Below are 18,615 nucleotides of genomic sequence, written 5' to 3' on the forward strand. Positions count from 1 at the left end.
TGTTTTTTTTTTTTTTTTTTTTTTCGTTAATGACCACTGTATATATTTGACACGAGTATTTAAGCTGTGAGGATGGATTCGCGTTTGTCCAGAATCGGGGAATTTCTTGACCGAATCGAATTGTTACTTTAGCTTTCGCAATCTATTTTGTCGATAAGAATAATAAGAACAACGATAACAATATAACACAGTGAGTAATCTGTTAATGTGAAAGGAAAAGTAGCACGTGTGACAATAACGTGAATAAAATTACACGGTCGGACACACCCCGATTAATGAACGTCCAAGGACAATATTGGGTTCACGTGGGTTTTCAAAATTCCCGCCAAAGAAAAGAGCGACTCCAATAGGACCGTAAGAAGCCTATCCAACAGCCTACGCAACGTGGAAGCTCTTCATTGGTTCACCATGGATAGCGCTTAGTTCGGACTTAGCCGCGGGAAATTCAAAAGTACGAAAAAACTCGACGCTCCGTTCTAATCGGCCATTCACGGCCTGGAGAATAAAGTATACGCGGATTTGTTTTTTTTTTTATAATACTTATCTATCTAGGTTAGAGACTTTTGAGCTACCGCAACCGAGGGACGGAATATGATTCGTCGACAGAGAATAATATTGCACGTTCCTCGACAATACCGTCGGCCATTATCGGAAGGAATACTGCTTTGAGATTCGCGAACGTGCACGTCGCCTCCTGAGATTAGCAAGGTGCAGTGTCGCGTTTAGCGCATTGTAGAGAAAAAAAAAAAAAAAAAAAAAAAAAAATTCCCAAAAACAAAATAATCGTTCGAACGGCAGTGAACATCGTTGCGAATAATCCTAACGGCGTATCCGCACGATTTTTTTTTCATCCTTTTCTTTCTCCTCTCGATTCCCAACGAATTCTCAAAGGCCGTACACCTCGCTTATGCGTTCCACAGCAATTTTCGTGCAGTTTACAAAGCCGCAGACGATGAAAAAAAAAAAAGAATTCTTAAGCCGCGTGTCGATAGACGCGATTAGCCCGATACACAGCACCGCTAACGTAAGTAGATGGCGACGTGCATGTCGCGCGTACGACTACACGCGTAATCACACATTGCGCGCAGCAGCCACTGTTTAAGCACTCACAACATTCACCAATTCGTTCATAAAGACACGTGCACACAAAGGTGGGTATAACCAGACCCAAAGACTCGGTGTGATAGGTGCGTGTCTAACGCACCAGTACGCAAAACATATATTGAAAGCTCCTTTCGCAAATCTATCTCTCTGTATTATAACAAGCAGCTTCACGTAAAAGCTTCATCTATGGTAGTTCGAGAGTACCTGGTTTGAGGTTAGGTCGAGCACCCAAAGTGAATTTCACAAGGAGACACGAGACGAAGAATTAAAATAAAATGACTTCGGGTGCACGCGAGGATCAATGATAAAGGCGCGTATCCAAACTACCAAAGACAGTGTGAAAGGAATGGGCGAAAGAAGCGCATTAAAAATCGCAAGACCCAAATTGAGTCCGATACGAAAGTCACTTGACTTTCTCTTGACTTCTTCAGAGGTGCGTAATGATGATGTCATCATCTATATCATCCTTCTCGTCGTCGGTTTCCTCCGGCTTGTTAGCCTCAGCCTGAGCGGCCTTGGGATCCTCGGCGATGGCCTTGAGCCTCTTCTGTTTGCGCCTGTGAAGAAGCTCTACCACCACGTAGCCTATCGTACCCAGGATCAGTACGGTCAGCATCACGTAGAGCTTCATCCTGGCGCAGAGATGCGTACTGTAGGCGTAGGCAACGACGAATCCAGCTGATTCCCACAGTCTGTAGTTGGAGAACGCAGCCTCCTTGTTGCGCCTGAACAGCGTCCCGTACAGTCCTGAAGGATAAAGATATAAATATATATTAATTGAGGTAAGCTACTTATGTTCGCTCGACTTTAATTTGACGAGTAACATTATTAATTAACAATTTTATTGGCAGGTCATAAACGACGGATGGAAACCCTTTTTTTTTTCTCTTCAATCTGGACCACGTTACGTGTACATCTATAGTCACGAGCCTTGAAGCTGGCTGAGAACATATAAAACTCGCAGGGAACCTGTACAACGTTATCGACGTACCATAACCGAGCTCTCTTACTTTGTCAATGATATCCTTGACCCGACGCTCATTAAACGTAAACAGAAAGCAGGTAATTACGATAATGATTGTGATGTGCCAGGATCTCTGGCAGCCTTCTGTTTCCCGCTAGGAACACTCAGGATATGTCCATCCATTATAATGATAGGGATCTGCACGTTTTACATTGCCACACGCGTATACAATAATACCAGGATATCGTATCGCTACCAAATCCCAGGGATGTGCAACTGATAATTTTTGTACCGACATTGTCCGATGATTATCCGATTAACAGGAAACAGATATGCGTAATGATTTACGGTGATAAACAAAATCGTAATACGCCTATGTAATCAGTATTATTTTTTAAAGTCAGAAACTACCAAAATCACAAGACACGCAACCGAGCTGCTTGCTAAATATTATCATACAGCTTTAAAGTCCGGACGACGCAGGCTAACTAGATCCTGATCTACCGTCGTGGGATCCAGATGCGAATCGTTCGAAATTCAATTGCCATAGAAAATAAGGACTGGTCTGGAATGAACTTCCTAGATCTACGCTATACATATTATACGGCATTGGCGTAGCCGTCAGACTTTCTAAATGTCAGACGGTCAGTCTGTCGCCTATTCGCCGATGTAATTCCTCATTATATACAGAGTGAATACAGAAAACGCACTTCTTCGGTATATACCTGGATCGGAGTACGTAGTAAACCGGGTGACTGGACATGCTTACGTACGATAGATAATAATTCTAGGAATGAAAGAAAAAAAAAAATTACAGAACAAAAGAACTGCTTATAAATAGATAATAATTCTCGGCACAGTTGTAAGCCAATAAAATTTTTTAAACTGAGCATATTCATATGCTGCGTGCTTAGTGCAAATGACTTTAGTACTATATAATGGAGAACGTTATACAGATACGAATTACACAAACATTTGTGATCACAGCGATGATTTCATAACGATCAATATTAATTTTCTCCGAGATATTTATTATCCTTGGTGGTTATAACGATTATTTTCTTAATGATTTCGTCTTCTTTTTTTTTTCCTTCAACAACCAGCCTGCCTCTTCCGCATTTTTCAACATTTCAAAAACACTCGACAGTCATTAACATGTAGTACTCGACTTGCTCTAGGATGAATTTACATCTTAATATTAACAATTGAGATTCCATTGACGCGAGATCAACGTTCTTTTAAGTTGGCACTACGGTGCCATTGGTGGAGTTTCTATGTCTACGGTGTCACGACGTGATCTCGTGACTCGTTGAGATAAAAGGAATAATAAAACAAGAAGACGTTAACGCAAAGAAACAAAAAGTACAAGGATCCACGGCAAAAGGAATTAAACACAAAATTCCCAAAGATATTCTCACGCATGGAGTATTGACACTCGTAACTTCCATATACGAAGCGAGGAACCATAAATATTTATACGTCTGTATCCGCAAGCGGTTGATATGCTAGATTAGACTCGTGTCTGATTGGTCGCTCGGAGCGATAAATTTACATAGAGGTAAGACCGTATAAATCTTAAGAATAGCTCCAGGGAGAGTACCCGGGTCGATAGATCAATATTATTAAAATCAATAAAAAAAAAATGACACGATCCCATTTGTTGTCATCGGTCGAAATTTTTGGGCTTTTCCTCTCCTGCTCCCAAAGACACGTATGAATAATATTTATCATCCAAATAGAAAATCTTCCTCGTTGACAGAGCTCCATATTTTCGCTATGAATGTTTTGCCAGTAGAAAAATGACTGACCATGAAGCGACTGTCAACTCGGTATTTGTCGTTAATACGTGACATAGGTGGGGCCAGGCCACCTGAGGTAGACTTCGGCGATGGAAAATTTGGCATTAACTTTGGAGATCAAGGTCACGCTCAGTACAGCGCCAAGAAAGAAAAAGGTGTTGCCACACATGACAATCCACATCGAAGCTGTTGTAATTATCATAATTGCAAATCGAAGGATAGCCGTGACTAGCGGTGTCCGTGGAATCTGAATTATTCAAAGCAGCGACAAAGTGGTCCAGCGTGACTCGGGCTTATTTGTAACCTACGAAAAATACAGTATAAGAAGTTTGACGTTATTTCTAAACGAGGTACAGATTCCGTCAGATCAATTAAGACATAACTGATCAGGTCCAAGTGGACGACGTAGATGGTAATAAAAAGAAGAGAAAAAAAAGAGAGTCAGTCTCCATTCCAAACTGGGTAACGCTTTAGGCTACCAAGGCTTGACACCTGCTTGTGCAGGATGGAGACGAGACTTACCGTTAACCTGAGTCTGCCAGACGGCATCGCCGACGCCCCAGAGTCCTGAGATCGTGTAGAAGATGTATGGATTGTCAGGATGTGGCCTCCAGACGAGAAGGACGCCTATCAGGGCTGCGTGAACAACGGCACCCAGTGCCATCAGGGGCTGCCTGCCCACGAACTTCATGACCGACCCGAAGAGCAGTGAACATCCGGCGTTCACCACGCCGAAGCAGATCATCACGTAGCCGACCTTGTGAACTCCGAGGGCGCAGGAGATGTAGGCCTGAGTGAGAGGAGAAGAAAAAGAGATTAATTATACATCATCAAGGTATCAAAATATAATATGATTGCAAATAAAGTCGTAGGCGTCCTATTGTCAAGTCTATGTATATAAAATGTGATTTTGTATTAAAAATAATTATTTGTCAAGAAATTTACTTTGTGGGTTAGTACATTGTGACTCACTAATGATACTGGTTATTTATACCAGAAGATGGACGGTTATAACGAACTCGGATCGTGATTCGAGAGGACTACTGTAGTCAGTCGTTGAACTAGAAAGTAAAGCGCAAGAAGAAAGGTGCTGAGAGGGAGAGAGAGAGGGAAAGGGCGTAGGGTAGGAGAAGGAGGTACAGGTTAACGCAGAGTGGAAAAAAACACGGAATCATCAAAACTTTCCGTCATACCTACTACCAAGTCGCTCTGTGAGAAATATATATATATATTCCGCCATATTGTTTGACTTTATCAATAAACGAATTACCGTTGTGAATATCATGACTATTCTCAGAGAGTACAGTAATCAGAAATACATGTTGAATATCTAAGAGATGTCAGCGGATGCTGGGACTGGTTCTGTACCCGAGCGTGACTTTGGCTAGGAACCTTAGTGAAAGGTCGAGGTCGATTTAACGCAATTCCATGTTAATTACCGTTAACAAGAACCTTCTCGAGTGTTAGCCAAGCAGGTAAATAAGATACAGCAACCTGTAGTCCTTCCGACTTTCACCGAACGACAGTGTGACTAATGTAGAAAAATTCAGTGTCCTTGGAATTTCGAGGATACTGATTGTTAATTAATTAAAATTATTATCGGTGATTAAAATAAAAGAAAATGATAATAATGTACCCTAAGCGGTCGATACTCTCCCTCTGTCAACTCGTGCGTCAAGTCGTTTGCGCATGCGCGGAACTTTTAAATGGCTGAATAATTCGAGAACAACTTTCGCCGTGTGACACCTGTAAACAACACAGTTGGACGTGATGTAAGACACGTTGTGATTTCGTCACGTGTCGCTATGGGGCGATTGAGGATGCGAATTACGGATAAAGATTTAAAGGTCTCTCTCTCTTTCTCGAGGTAACAAAGATCTCGCAAAGCAGACGCGTGGCAGAAGGTTAGAAAGAATGGACGTGCGAAAAGGTCAAAGAATCGGAGGCTGATACCTTTGGAGAAGACAACGTAGGTATAAAGAGAGAAATATGTACATACGCGATGGTAGGGAAGTAGAAGAATTCGATCGGCAAGGACGTACGGATCGTCGGCCTCCTCCATGTATAACTCCATAATTCAACACGGGCGGCGCGACGTACCGAAGGCTTGACGGGAACGCGGCAAGAGGGAGCCTGACGAGCAAAAACTAGAGACCGAAGAAAACAACGTCGAATGGTAAAAAAGATATCCTGACCTCGGGACGCCACATTCATTCATCGATGTTCCGGGATCTATTAATCATTCGTGCGATCCAGTTCTTGAATATATAACCCGGAGGACAATTCCGAAAACAGTGACGCGAACGAACGTTAACGAACACGTCGAAACTCGCAAGACATAGACGCTCCGTGGGTTTGAGAATCTAATCGAAAATATAGGTTAGATTGTTCACATTAAATTTTGACAGGTCCTCTGTGCTCGTTCTATAAAGAAACGGTATTCCCATCTTCAGTGTAGCCAACGAGATTGAAACGAGTCGATAAAACGGTTAATTATAAAACTTCGAAGTAACGTATACAATTCCAGCGAATCGCTCTATGAGAATTGTCGAGTGGCGGGACGCGTGCGGATTTACCGTTTTTCGCGTCGTCCGAGGTAGACGCTCGGCGTCCGCGAGAATGCCGATAGGACGGGTCTGGAGAAAGGTGCACGGTGATCTAGAGGAAATATATAGGATGAGAATTGAAGTCGGCGCCGATATCTTGGAACCAGTGAAGCGGCGTCGACCGATGGGCGTCTCTTGGGATAAGTGCGTTTACACCGATACTGGTCTCTCCTCCATGCTTTGCAGGTTAACCGTCTTACACGTTTGAGAAAGACCGGATCAGTGAGTATACCTGTATACATAAGTATATCTTTACCTGCAATACATAACATCCCCGATATGGTATCAAGTACCTACCTACTTTGGTATTCCTGGTACCAGCCAAGTGGTTACTGCGGGAGAATAAGAGCGCGAGCTATTTATAACGATCAACCCTGCTGACTCAACCGGCTTCGCGAGTCCCGACATCTTTCAACCTTTAATTGCCCAATTACCTACCGATCGACATTACCGACCGTGCGATAAACGTTCAACCTGTTCTCCATTGGATGGTTCAAACAGTTCAGTAGTATCTTTTGCTTCCTGAGCAGAATTGATAATGTGGTTTTTTGAAAATCGTTTTCTGCCCTCGCTATGATTTTTTTTTTCACAGTCATTCAATGTATCTTTCGATTTACGTGTTTCTGTTCTTTTTTGAGCTCTTGCCCGCTTATTGGACATTGGAATCTTCCTGCTTGGGTAATTCTTAAGAAAACGTTTTAATCTATTTTGTACATTTCTTTTGAAATTATTTATATACGCCGTTATGTTATTAATAAGTATCGGATTATGTATTCTTGCACAATTTTCAGTTGCTTCCTATTTCTCTATGGGTTCTGTCTCTGGCACAGTTGGATCGCTACACTCGATAGACTATTGAACTAGTAATTGCATTAATGTATTGTTGCATAATTAATGTGACAATCGCAAATAGCTTGGGTTCTACTGTCATCCTGAGATCATTCCAATTTACGTATAAGCATGTCTGGTGTTTACGAATTAAGTCTTGAATAAATATAGAATTTAGAGGATAAATAATGAATTTAATTAATAAATATAAATATACTGGTTCGCAGGGTTCTTCAAAAGAAACTCATTATGGAGTCATTGCTGCGTATCAACAAGAAATTGCTTGTTACTAAGTGTCCATGGGATTCAGCAGGATCCATTCAAGTAGAAAAAGGAAGTTGTTGACCGTGGCAAGCTTTGCAGTAGGCGCTCTCTAACGAGACAGCAGACTTCAACCAGAGAATTTCCAGGGCTGATATTCGCCTTAACATTGCTGGGTAACAAGATAGCAACGAGGCAGTCCTCTTTGTGATGTTCTATAGAAATTTTATCCAGAAAGAGTCCTCATGACGTCAACATATTTAAAGCTTTCTCATGCCCTTTTCCCAGGATCAATTTCCAGACGGTCAAACATCAGCCTGAACTTTTTCAACGATTCAGATGAGTTCAAAAAAGGGATCCAAAATTCAATCCCTTATTTCTCTACATAGAAACAGAGTATCATAGTTCAGGATAGTCCATAGATTCTAATCCCCTGGGTACCAGGTCATCTACTCCTGAACAGTGCATGGAGGAAGGACACAGGAGTGCACTTGAGGAGGTACTGGGTTGGCATGCCGAGGAAAAGAAAAGTGGCCCTGGTCGAGGTAAGACTCCGCCATGCTAACGACTCCCACCATGAACGAGTGCACCAAGTATTCGCTTAGCGACCACAGGTAGCAGGATCGGCAATGGCAGAGCTACCAGCACTGTCAGGAGTAGCAGCAACACTGCTAGCGGCACGAATAGCAATACGGCATCAAAAGGTAGAGGTGGACTCTGGCGCCGGCGGGACAGGCATAAAAAGAGAAAAGCACCGCGCACTCGACTTCGGCCGAGAAGCTTCCATCCTGGTCTTGGCGTTCTAACGTACCTTGACGATGGTCGCATGTGAATTGGGTTATTCAGTTATTTTAGGATCCTGTCAAATAGCCCATCTTAAATACGTAAGAGGTTAAGAATCGAGATTAATAACTAAGTAGAGGATGATTGTTTTGCTATTAAAGAAAAAGCAGTTTGGCAGCAAAGGAAGAAGAAAAAATCGAACTACGTCTTCTCGTTGGATTAAAACGTACGAAATTACAGGTTGATTATTGAAATTGATAGGCAGCGAGTTAGCAATTTTTTTTCTAAGTACAACAACTGAGAATCCTCAGTGCGACGCGGTCGTCGTTAAGGCGGCGTCCTTCGTGTCCACGATTATCCGACAAGGTCGGGAAAACTGCTACTGCGCATGCGCGAACGTATTTCCGTCGACGTTTATGAGAACTTCAAGGTCGTGGACGATAAAATAATCGAAATGATTGACTCGCGAGACGGGTAATAAGGATTTTATATCCTAGCCACAACGCGCTCGTCGATGACGTTCGTCGCACGAGACTCAAATCAGGATCTGAGAACTGAGTCATCGAAGTGCTCAAACAATTTAGTACGATACGTCCGTCGTATCCAAGGTAAAGATACAATTTTTTTTTTCCCTCTTTTTCACTCGAATACATAATTTGACTAATTGCACGGACGTCAGATCGAAACTCGTTAAACTTGAAGTATCCTTCGGAGAAGTATCTTTCTTCGTCCCCGTGAAAAAAAAAAAAAAAATTACAGGAAACCTCGAGTATTAAGAAAATGCATAAATTTATCTTACTATCCAATTAATAATTATTAAAAAATTCAAAGTCCGTTTTTTCTCGAGAAACAAGGCGTACCAACGACAGACAAGAACTGCCAAAGTCCGATATCCAGAAGAAACCAACTCCCAATGCAAAGCATCGTAGTTAAGCGTAACGACGCTCTACACACCACTTTGTCATTATAAATTGTTAACGCGTACCGATGTGCACGAAAGGGAGCCAGTACCAGGAGTACGTGGTCGCCATTAGAAAGTATCCATTCTGGCTGTCGGCAGCCTCGTTCCTCCTAGATCGCAACACTATTATTAGACGATCGGATCGATACGATTTTACAGACACGGCGAGATCGGCATAGCGATCGTAGCCAAAGGCGTGTCGCGTGCGTCGCCATATAAATAGGTAAAAGGAGGAAAGAAGCGAGAATCCAAAAAAAAAAAAAAAAAGGGAAAAATGTCGGAATGCGGAAATCGTTCACGAGGAAGGAAGGCAAAAATGTATATTGTCGATGCGAGTATAAGAAAAATTGTAAAAAAAAAAAATAATAATCATACAAAAATCCCTATGCATTATTGAATTTTCATTTGTCCTTTACCACTAACCTGAGTAAAGTCTGCACCGATGAAAGCCTGTTCCATACCGATCCATACTGTAATTGGTATCAGAAGCTGCTGGTACGGTTTCTTCAGTTGGTAAGCAGTAGCCGAGAGCAATTGGATTCCACTGAGTTCTTGGCTGTCGACTCGTCGCTGCTTCTCGCCATACCTGAACAAGAAGTGAGATCCTTCGTGAGACTTTCCTTGTCGGGCAATTCTATATTTAGTCGAATATAAAATAAAGCAGAGCGAAGGATGCCCCCACGTAGAAAGCTAGAATAACACTCGCGCGTTCGACTATGAAATGCCGTTGGCATATGTCGAACAAAGTATGACACAACAAGACTGGCTTGTTATTATGCATCAAATCAAAAAGCACCGGGAGGAAATGTTGATTGCACAATTAAAACTCATTGACACATTCGCCATTGAGCGTAACCGCTCGTTCATTCATGAATATCCGCGTAACTCAACACGACACAATAGGAGTGACTTCTGTTTTTATTATCGAAGCCACAATGACGATAATCGTCACGATTCGCGTTATACACGAATTGTCCACGGATTTTACTTCTTATTAACCGACCGATATTTTCGAAAGGCGTAATCGCCATTTCTTTCCATAAAATGCGAAAAATACGTACTCTGCCTTACGACGCGTCGTAGTACGATTGTCTACTAATTTTGAGGTTGGACTAGTCCGCTTGGCTATTGTCACGGCCGCTCGACCGCTTCGGCGCGTGGTACGGTTGAGAATCGCTGCGTGCACGGAACGAGTCCTCAGGCAGGGGCAGGATTAATTATTTCGTGCTATATTTAGCCACCAGACACGTGGACAATCCTGCCGGAGGTTTAACCAGGATCGAAATAAGAGACGCGCGAGAGTCGGTATTGCGGGAACGAATTCGCTAAATAAATCTCGTGGCGCTGGTAACGCCGTCGCGCCAGCCTGGCAAACAACCCGGACGGCATTCCAGAGAACACGTTTAGTTTCTGAATACAAGGGTGAACCTTCGCAAACCGGGACCGTAGATGGCAGGTACACATGAAAGCTTCGAGAAGAATATCACAGCGTCATCTTATAAATAACAGACAGGATCTTTACCTCCTTCGTTACGCGTCCGCGTAAACTTTCGTTCGTCTCACGCCGTTTTGACTACGTGTCCCTGAGGCAGACGAGGGGGTCGATTGTGTAACTGAAATGCACTGAAAATGCTAAAAGTGAATAGCTGTTAGCCAATCGTTGTGCTAATCTTCCTTTGACCCTAACACGCGACTGGCTAACAGCTATTCACTTTTCGTATTTTCACCACGAGTTATCGCTAAATTCTTCACCTTCGTATAAAACTTATCCTACGGATAAACTGCTAAAGCAAGTAAATGAATGATTAGCTGGGTATTTAACCGCAGGATAAATTTTATCAGGTGAAGAAATTGGCCATTACACAGTCGACCTCCAGACGAGCCAACGTGACATATCACGTGAGTAATTCTCATACGCGTAGATGAGGTTATGTCAGCAGGTGTAAATTTTCGCAAAGATATACATTTGTTTCTATTGCATCTATTCGTCTAGCAGCCACGTGACGAGGGACAAAAAATCGAATTGTAAGGAGAAACAATTTTTTTTTCTCTTTCCTTTTACATAACACCAGAGCAACGCCTGTCGATAGACTGTATCGTATTATTGAAAGTGTCTTGTGGAATTTCAAGAAAAGAAATGAAAGAAACAACGAAACAAAAAAGACCATCTCGTTTTTCCGTTACGAGTCTCATGTTCCCGTTCAATAAATTACGGTATTACGATACGACAATAGAACGGTACCGTGCAAAGATAAGTGGTATATAGAAAAAATAAAGAGAACAAAAAAATATTGATCAGACACTACACGTTTTCCAATCACTCCAGATACATAATTCAAGAACGTACATGAGTCAGACGCATAACGCGAGTGTTTGCACGTACGGCTGTATATTAAAAAAAAACAAAAAAAAAAAAAAGGAAGAAAAAAAATGACGTCATACCTAATCGTCGTATCGTTGCACACACCTTTGGAAGCTGGTGAAATTTTTCTGAAACGTCTACGAAGGACGAGGAAAAGGAAGGTAAAAAAATTTGTCAACAAGAACGCCTTTAATTATTCACTCGTTGAGTGACGCATACAGAAAGTCAGTCGTACACGTGACAGAGTTCATCTGGCGTATGACGTTCCTCAGAGAGGTAAGCCGAGGCTCCGGGAGGATACAGCCTTGACAAGGTTGTCCAAGAAATACGTTATCACTTGAAAACGATGCTGCCACCACCGAAGAGCGTCCCAGCTCTGGGAGTCATGTAGATTAAAAGTTTTTAACGTGTGCGCGGGCCTTTCCGAGAACCGTCCTGTTTAAACCGTTACGGAGCGCAACCTTGGCCACCCGAGGAAGATGGCGGCACTTGGTACGATCTATCGGACTTGCGTAATGCCCGTATGTAGATATCACGGGAGATAAAAATCATAATAAAAAGGAAGTAGGTATACGTAAACTCGAAGAAGCCAGTGTTACACGGTATTGAAGAGAAAGAACGTGGAAAAAAAAAACGATACAAGGATAAAAAAACGTCAAGAAGCCAGAGACGTAATAAGCTACGTAACGAAGCGTTCGAAAAGGTAAATTACGGCGAAGAGAATTAAAATGGCGCCCGTTCCTCAAAATGGCTGACCTGCCGCCCTCGACCGACTAGAGAAACGGGATAATTATTTTTATCCATACCTTCGATCCCAACGACGATTCGCCACACGAGCTGCTCCAATTACTGGACATTGAGAATCGTCTTTAATTTTATCCGATAGATGTCACTGCGTACGATAATGGTACGGACAGAGTTGCGCAGGTCAGGCACTAGCACACGTCTTAATAATATGATGCAGTAGCGAACGAAAGGTGGTGTTAATATGATAAGCTTATGCCTCGTGTAAGAGGTGCGTCTTGTGACGCGCACATCACCAAACCAACAAACTTCGTGGTTGATATGCGTCACTGAGGTTAGGTCAGGTTGAACTTTTGCGGACGATCCTCATGATATTATAAGTAAATTCTTGTGTCGTTTCCTTAGAAACCCACGCTTTTGATTCTTGGAGTCATTCAATATATATATATATATATATACACACGTATACACGTAATACTATTGTACGTAGGATCCCATTGAAGACCCGCAGTAGTAAATATCGGAGCGATAATTTATTTTTCGACCTAGAGAGCTAATGACAACGTTAACCGGAAGTTAACCTGTTTTGCGAACCGCCGAGGCCTTTCGCCAGCATCCGATCGACGGAAAAGGAAATTACGTTCACATCGTGTACAATATTCATATACAAAATATATATCAATACGGCAACCGTGTTGTCAAGCAGACTGTACTTGCAGGTGCATCCACTAGCTGTACCACCTAGTTAAGAAAAGCAATTTCTCATTGTTTCTGAGCAAACAATGACGAATATGAAGAAAAAAAAAAACGTAACAAAGTCTCCGCGTTCTATATGTATACTTACGGCACGAACTTTAAACTAGGGTAACAATGACAAACCCAAGTATACGTACATATATACATATATAGTTGGGTTGCAACTGTTTGTCTAGGTTTCCTTGTTTTTAGAGTCTAGTAGCCGCCTGGTCGGCTCTGACCGTTTCCCTTCTTTGCGAGTTATCGGCAAGTGCCCCATATCAGGACGAATGCACACGAGCGTACACGAGGTTAAGCCAACAGGGAAAAGTCGCAGTTCCACTGTGAACCCACGTGCTGACACGTGACCTACAATGATTAGTCATTGATCGAACTGTCTAATGTCAAAAATTATTGTAAACACAAGAAAAAGGGGTCTCTCGATTTCGAATCTGGATAAGAGATGCACCGGAAGTGTCGAAACTTCATATCGATTCACAATGAAATTTAGGTTAGGAACCCGTACGAGTATCCTGTGGGATACTTGGACCTCGTCGATAATGAATATACGTTACGTAACTTCTGGCTGCGCATTGATGCATCCCGTCGGATGTACGCTAGTTCGCAATCACGAATAGAGCAATGTTTATAGCGAGTCAGCCGAAGAGTTTCCGCGGATTCTGCTCTACTCGGTTATTAAGCCCGGTTTCGTAATCCTGCTAGAAAAAAAAAAAAAAAAAAACAGAACCGACTACGAGAATCATTTTACCTTCCCCTCCCTTATCCCCCTGCTCCATAGTTGTACGCGTTAACAACGTCGAATCTTCGAGAAAAAACGGAAAACGTCCACAGCGGCACCCGCGAAGATTCGTCGCAGACAAAAGCTGACATCGACCTAACCTAACTCTACGAGAGTCAACGACTAAAGTGACTTTGGCGAGTGAACGTGCAGGTAAAACCGACATTTGGATGATAAAGAAAAAAGATATTGGAAAAAAATAATTAGTATGACTCATCCAATCAATTTCTTCTGTTTGTCCCCGGGAGAAGGCTTCGTCGTGTTGTCACGTTTTATCGATCATGGTAAACACGACGGACGCCGACGAGTAATCATATGGGACGGAGTCTTCCGTACTTACGATTACTTTTCTGAAAAGTTCCCGAACAATAACGAGAACATAAATTTAGTCCTCGAGAGATAATAACCGAGACGCTTTTGACAGCAGTGAGACTCAAACTGGTGTATACACGGTGACGTATAAACAATGGCGACGCACTCGGTGTACTCGTTGTTGGTAAACACAGCGATGTGGATTTTTCTCTTGCTGTTTCGAACGAAAAACAGCCTTAAACGTTAACGACTTTCAATAATATCCTGAAGTCGTGCTGCTCTTCGCTCTTGCGTTCAACACGGTATTTACGGTTAACGTACCTTATTCAAACTATTTTACGTGGAATAAGACTCCTCCTCTATGGACGAATTAAGTTGCACATTGAAGAAGGCGGCCACAAGTCGAGGAAAGAAAAGATTTCCTATGGGCGGACAGCCGAAGGGAAGGCAGACGCGTCATTCCCGTGGTCGACAAGGGGAGCAACGAACTTCCCGTGACTGCCGGTAGAGTTCGCTAGTGGCGCTTATTTAGATTATCGATAACTCCGTAATAAAGGGCCAATGTTCAGTCTACGCCTGAGCTACGTGTCTTCTCTTGTTAGGTTTCAGAGAACTGATTGAATTCAGGTGTGGAATATTACTTGGGAATAACAACTAAAATATTATTTACATTTTGCCAGAATTGGCAAACATTATGGAAACACGCTCGTATCTGCTTTCGCGGTTAGAGAGCCCGTTGCCTTTAGGTACGGACGATCGATCATTATTGATTGTCAATTATTACCTGTACATGCATTGTACGACGGGTTGCAATATACGTCATCACCAGGTGCGTCCTATCGAGCGTTAAAGGTTTCGGTCGATAATATCGATTTACTTGATACTCTCACGATCGGTGATGATTATTCGATATTTTCGTAAGATACGATTAACCGAATAATTTCTTTGAGGATTTTTATGAAAAAAAATTTCTTCAAAGATGTTCAAAATATACGCGGCAATTTCAAATGTTCGATTTCTCGATTAAAAGCCAACGACGCTCGTCGCGTTAAATCGTAATAGGTAAAAACTCACCTCGACAAAGGATCCACGAACACGGCGACGATCATGACAGCCAGGATTACGCAGGCAAGATAAATTCCAGAAATCTCATAAATCTCGTGGTCTGGTGGACGCTTCAGACTGTCCTCTACGCCATTGCCAAGAACGCAGAAATTGGCACCGCATAACTTTATTTTTTCTTCGTTGGCACTGCCGTTTCCGTTGCCGCCACCGCTGCCGAATTCACCCTCGCTGAGAACTGCAAAAAAAATTTTTTCTTTAATTACGTAAAAAAAAAAAAAAAACCAATTTTTCCCACGCGCTTAGGCTGTACATTTTTTTCCACTCTTTTTCTCTACATTTTCCGGAAACAATAAATAACGTCGGACGTAGGAAGGACGTATTCGATTATGCACGCAGTGTCGATTTCCCCTTACCCCCCTCCCTACCCCCCCTCTTCCGCTCCTTCTCTCCCTCGAACTGTCGTCGATACTTAGAAATCCCGTCACCATAAATATCTAACGACAAGTTTTAATGCCAATTATCGCGTAAGCGAATGCCGTCTCCTTCGACAACTATTCAGATGGCTATGGGTAATGGTGCTTATTGTGCAATAATCAATATATATATATATATATTATTTAAATTGATGCCATTTCAATGGCCTCTTTTTTTTATCCGCATTAAAAAATCCTCGTAATAAATTCACGGCGAATCGTTTTCACTTGTGATTTTTCGCACGTGCCCGCCACGTGGCCGATTCCTCTGGCACGTCTTGTGCTTGAAAGAGATGAGGAAAAAAAAATTGCCGAGACTTTGGCCTCCCCTCCCTCCCCGTCCGTCACGTTCTTCCTGAATACTTTTACGCTACTCGGAATTCCTATTGGCTAATCTGCATTCGTGATCGCGCGCCATCGGTACAACTTTCACCAGATCCTAGAGACTCTCGGTCGATCGCCTTATTGCGGATACACCTTTTTCTCATTCCACGCTTAACCACCTCGCTCTGTGTATTCAGCCAAACCTGTCGACGACGATACCAAAAATGACGTTTTAGCGAATTTTAGCGCGGACGATAAGACAGCTGCCATTTTATATAAGAAAGAAAAAAAAAAACTTATGGACATATTCTTTTGTGGTCGTTACGTAAGATTGTCGAGGTGATCGATAAATTTTCAATTGTAAAGAAAAGTGACAATACGACGAGTGGAATCGCTCATTGAAAATACAGTCCAAGATAGCAGGGTTTACCGTATTTTAACGAATAACGACAAGCGTTCGAGTGAAAAGCGAAAAAGAATAGTTTCATAAATGTAAATTTCCATGTAACGTCAGAGCTTATTATCGGTTCGAGCGGACGTTGACTAAAGCGCGCAAATGGGCAATTAAGTTTAAATTCAAAGTGAAAAAAAAAATTTTTTTTTTTCTTCATAAATCACTGTCACTAATGCGAAATTCCGATTCACAGAGAGCGCACGTAACTTTGAGTGAAACACGAAACGCGATACGAGTAAAAGACACGGGAATCAAGATGAATCACACTGAGTACGAATGCATTTAGCACCTTGATATTGACTCAAAATTTCCACGTGGTATCAACCAGTGACACAGTCCTAGCTATATCTATACATCCCAAGAAAGCACGTGAGCTGTGAATTCCCCCGCGCCCACATGAATTTCCGTCAGACCCCATTGTCGCCGTGCAGTTAACTATGCATTTTCATGAGAGAACTATGCGACCGTCGCCGATCAATTTCCCTGACTCACGTAGGTCACTGTGACGATTGATCGCAAATACAGAAGAAACAAAAAACCCTGAAATTTTACAAACAAAAGAAACGACAAATTAACCACCAAAAAGTCTATCGGGGACCAAAGGAAAAAAAATTTCAAAACATCGAACCGATTAACGACAATGGACAAAGAAACGAGAGACCGTAAAAAAAGATTACTGAATGACGCGTACAAAGTAAATTGTTATTTGGAAAGAAAGAAAAAAAAAAGAAAAGAATTCCTCAGAGTAAAAGGAAACACGCGATGAATATCATTCGCCATAACAGACCAGACCGAGTGTCAAAGTGCCCGCGTGTCAAGGAACTTAAGCCGAGTAACGTCCTTTCACTTACGCATACTATACTTGTAAATTGCATTCTACATATATAAAACGCGTATCGACGCTCGGCGTCGACGCCTGTTCGTAACGCATAACCCCACGACGACCTTCCGCAAGGACTCGAAACAGTCTTGACCTTTGTCGCCAATATATTTGTCAAGAATCCCAACGGCGCGACGAGCGTTTCCTATTGTCGGTAAAACAGAAACGTAGACCCGTCAGGTTAGGTAGAGTTCAGTGAGCGAACGGGTGACTAAGAGAATTGTAAGTTGAGCGAGTGGAGTGTAATCAATAGAGTCAATCTGGCAATAGGAAATAATCAGTCATATACATACTATACGTATGTATATACGTATTTTATATCCATTAACCTAACCTAATTACCTATACCCATAATCCTCACGACTTCCATTACTAACATTATATCCAGATTCAGTGTGCGAGGAGTGAATGTGCCGGGCGAAGGTATACGTTGATAATAATAACATTATCAGCAACAACAACAGTAGTACAGGAAAGCAACCAAAGCGAGTTTATACCGGATAAATCTCGATTGGCAGGCTGCCTGCAGTCATTCTCCACTTGCTTACGGTTATATATATATATATATATATCACACAAGCTTGCTTCAATATATCTTAAGCGGAGAAGGAAAAAGGTTTGGTCGGACAGTCTGACTGATTCTCTGCTGTTACTACTGGCTGGTATGATTCCTCTGCTGTTTAAACCGCCTAGTCCAAACGGTTGCGTGTATTGCGTATCCGTTAGAATGTTAGATACTTGAGCCAATCATCATATGGTTACGTATATAATAACTTTATGTGCATATATATAAAATATATATATATATATGCACACCAAATTAGTCGTGTACCAAGAAGACGACATACAAATATTGTTTTGATACACAACCAGGCGCCAAAATATAATAGCAGATAAACCAAACGAGTTAAGTTATCGACAGAGTAAAATGATTAATCGATTGCCTGCTTAATAAACTGAATTGCTTCTTTTCGACGTCGCGCTGCTAACTTTAAAGAGGCAGTGTCACAGGTGCGCTCAGATTATTATAGAAGTACAAAGAGAAAGAGTGAATTAACAAAATACGGATAAACATATACGGAAGGGAATCGGTTTGTTTTCATTGCACACGTGACGTCACGGCCAAGAGAATATTTTTGCTTATACGTGCGCTGACGGAAG

The 18,615-nt window shown here is 42.1% G+C and overlaps 1 protein-coding gene and 1 long non-coding RNA gene across 5 annotated transcripts in view; one reads left to right on the plus strand and one right to left on the minus strand.

Moving 5' to 3' along the window:
* Nucleotides 1-2: 2 nt before the first annotated feature.
* LOC107272125 (UNC93-like protein) overlaps nucleotides 3-18,615 on the minus strand; it is a 32,752-nt gene continuing 14,139 nt past the window's right edge. For all 3 annotated transcript variants that reach the window (XM_015748950.1, XM_015748949.1, XM_015748951.2), the window contains 4 exons: nucleotides 15,333-15,558; nucleotides 9,730-9,892; nucleotides 4,390-4,657; nucleotides 3-1,851 (listed from right to left, as the gene is read on the minus strand). In XM_015748950.1, the coding sequence (XP_015604436.1) occupies nucleotides 1,532-1,851; nucleotides 4,390-4,657; nucleotides 9,730-9,892; nucleotides 15,333-15,558 (977 nt within the window). In that variant the 3' untranslated portion in view covers nucleotides 3-1,531. The remainder of the gene's footprint in view (nucleotides 1,852-4,389; nucleotides 4,658-9,729; nucleotides 9,893-15,332; nucleotides 15,559-18,615) is intronic.
* Nucleotides 5,607-9,573, plus strand: LOC112495007. 2 transcript variants are annotated; one of them, XR_003061123.1, is made up of 3 exons: nucleotides 5,607-6,695; nucleotides 7,529-7,738; nucleotides 7,851-9,573. It is a non-coding gene; the product is annotated as an uncharacterized LOC112495007 (long non-coding RNA). The 2 variants fall into 2 exon arrangements; XR_003061122.1 differs by having other exon boundaries at nucleotides 7,529-9,573.

This window comes from Cephus cinctus, unplaced genomic scaffold (genome assembly GCF_000341935.2).
Source record: "Cephus cinctus unplaced genomic scaffold, Ccin1 Ccin1_scaffold1109, whole genome shotgun sequence".
NCBI lineage: Eukaryota > Metazoa > Arthropoda > Insecta > Hymenoptera > Cephidae > Cephus > Cephus cinctus.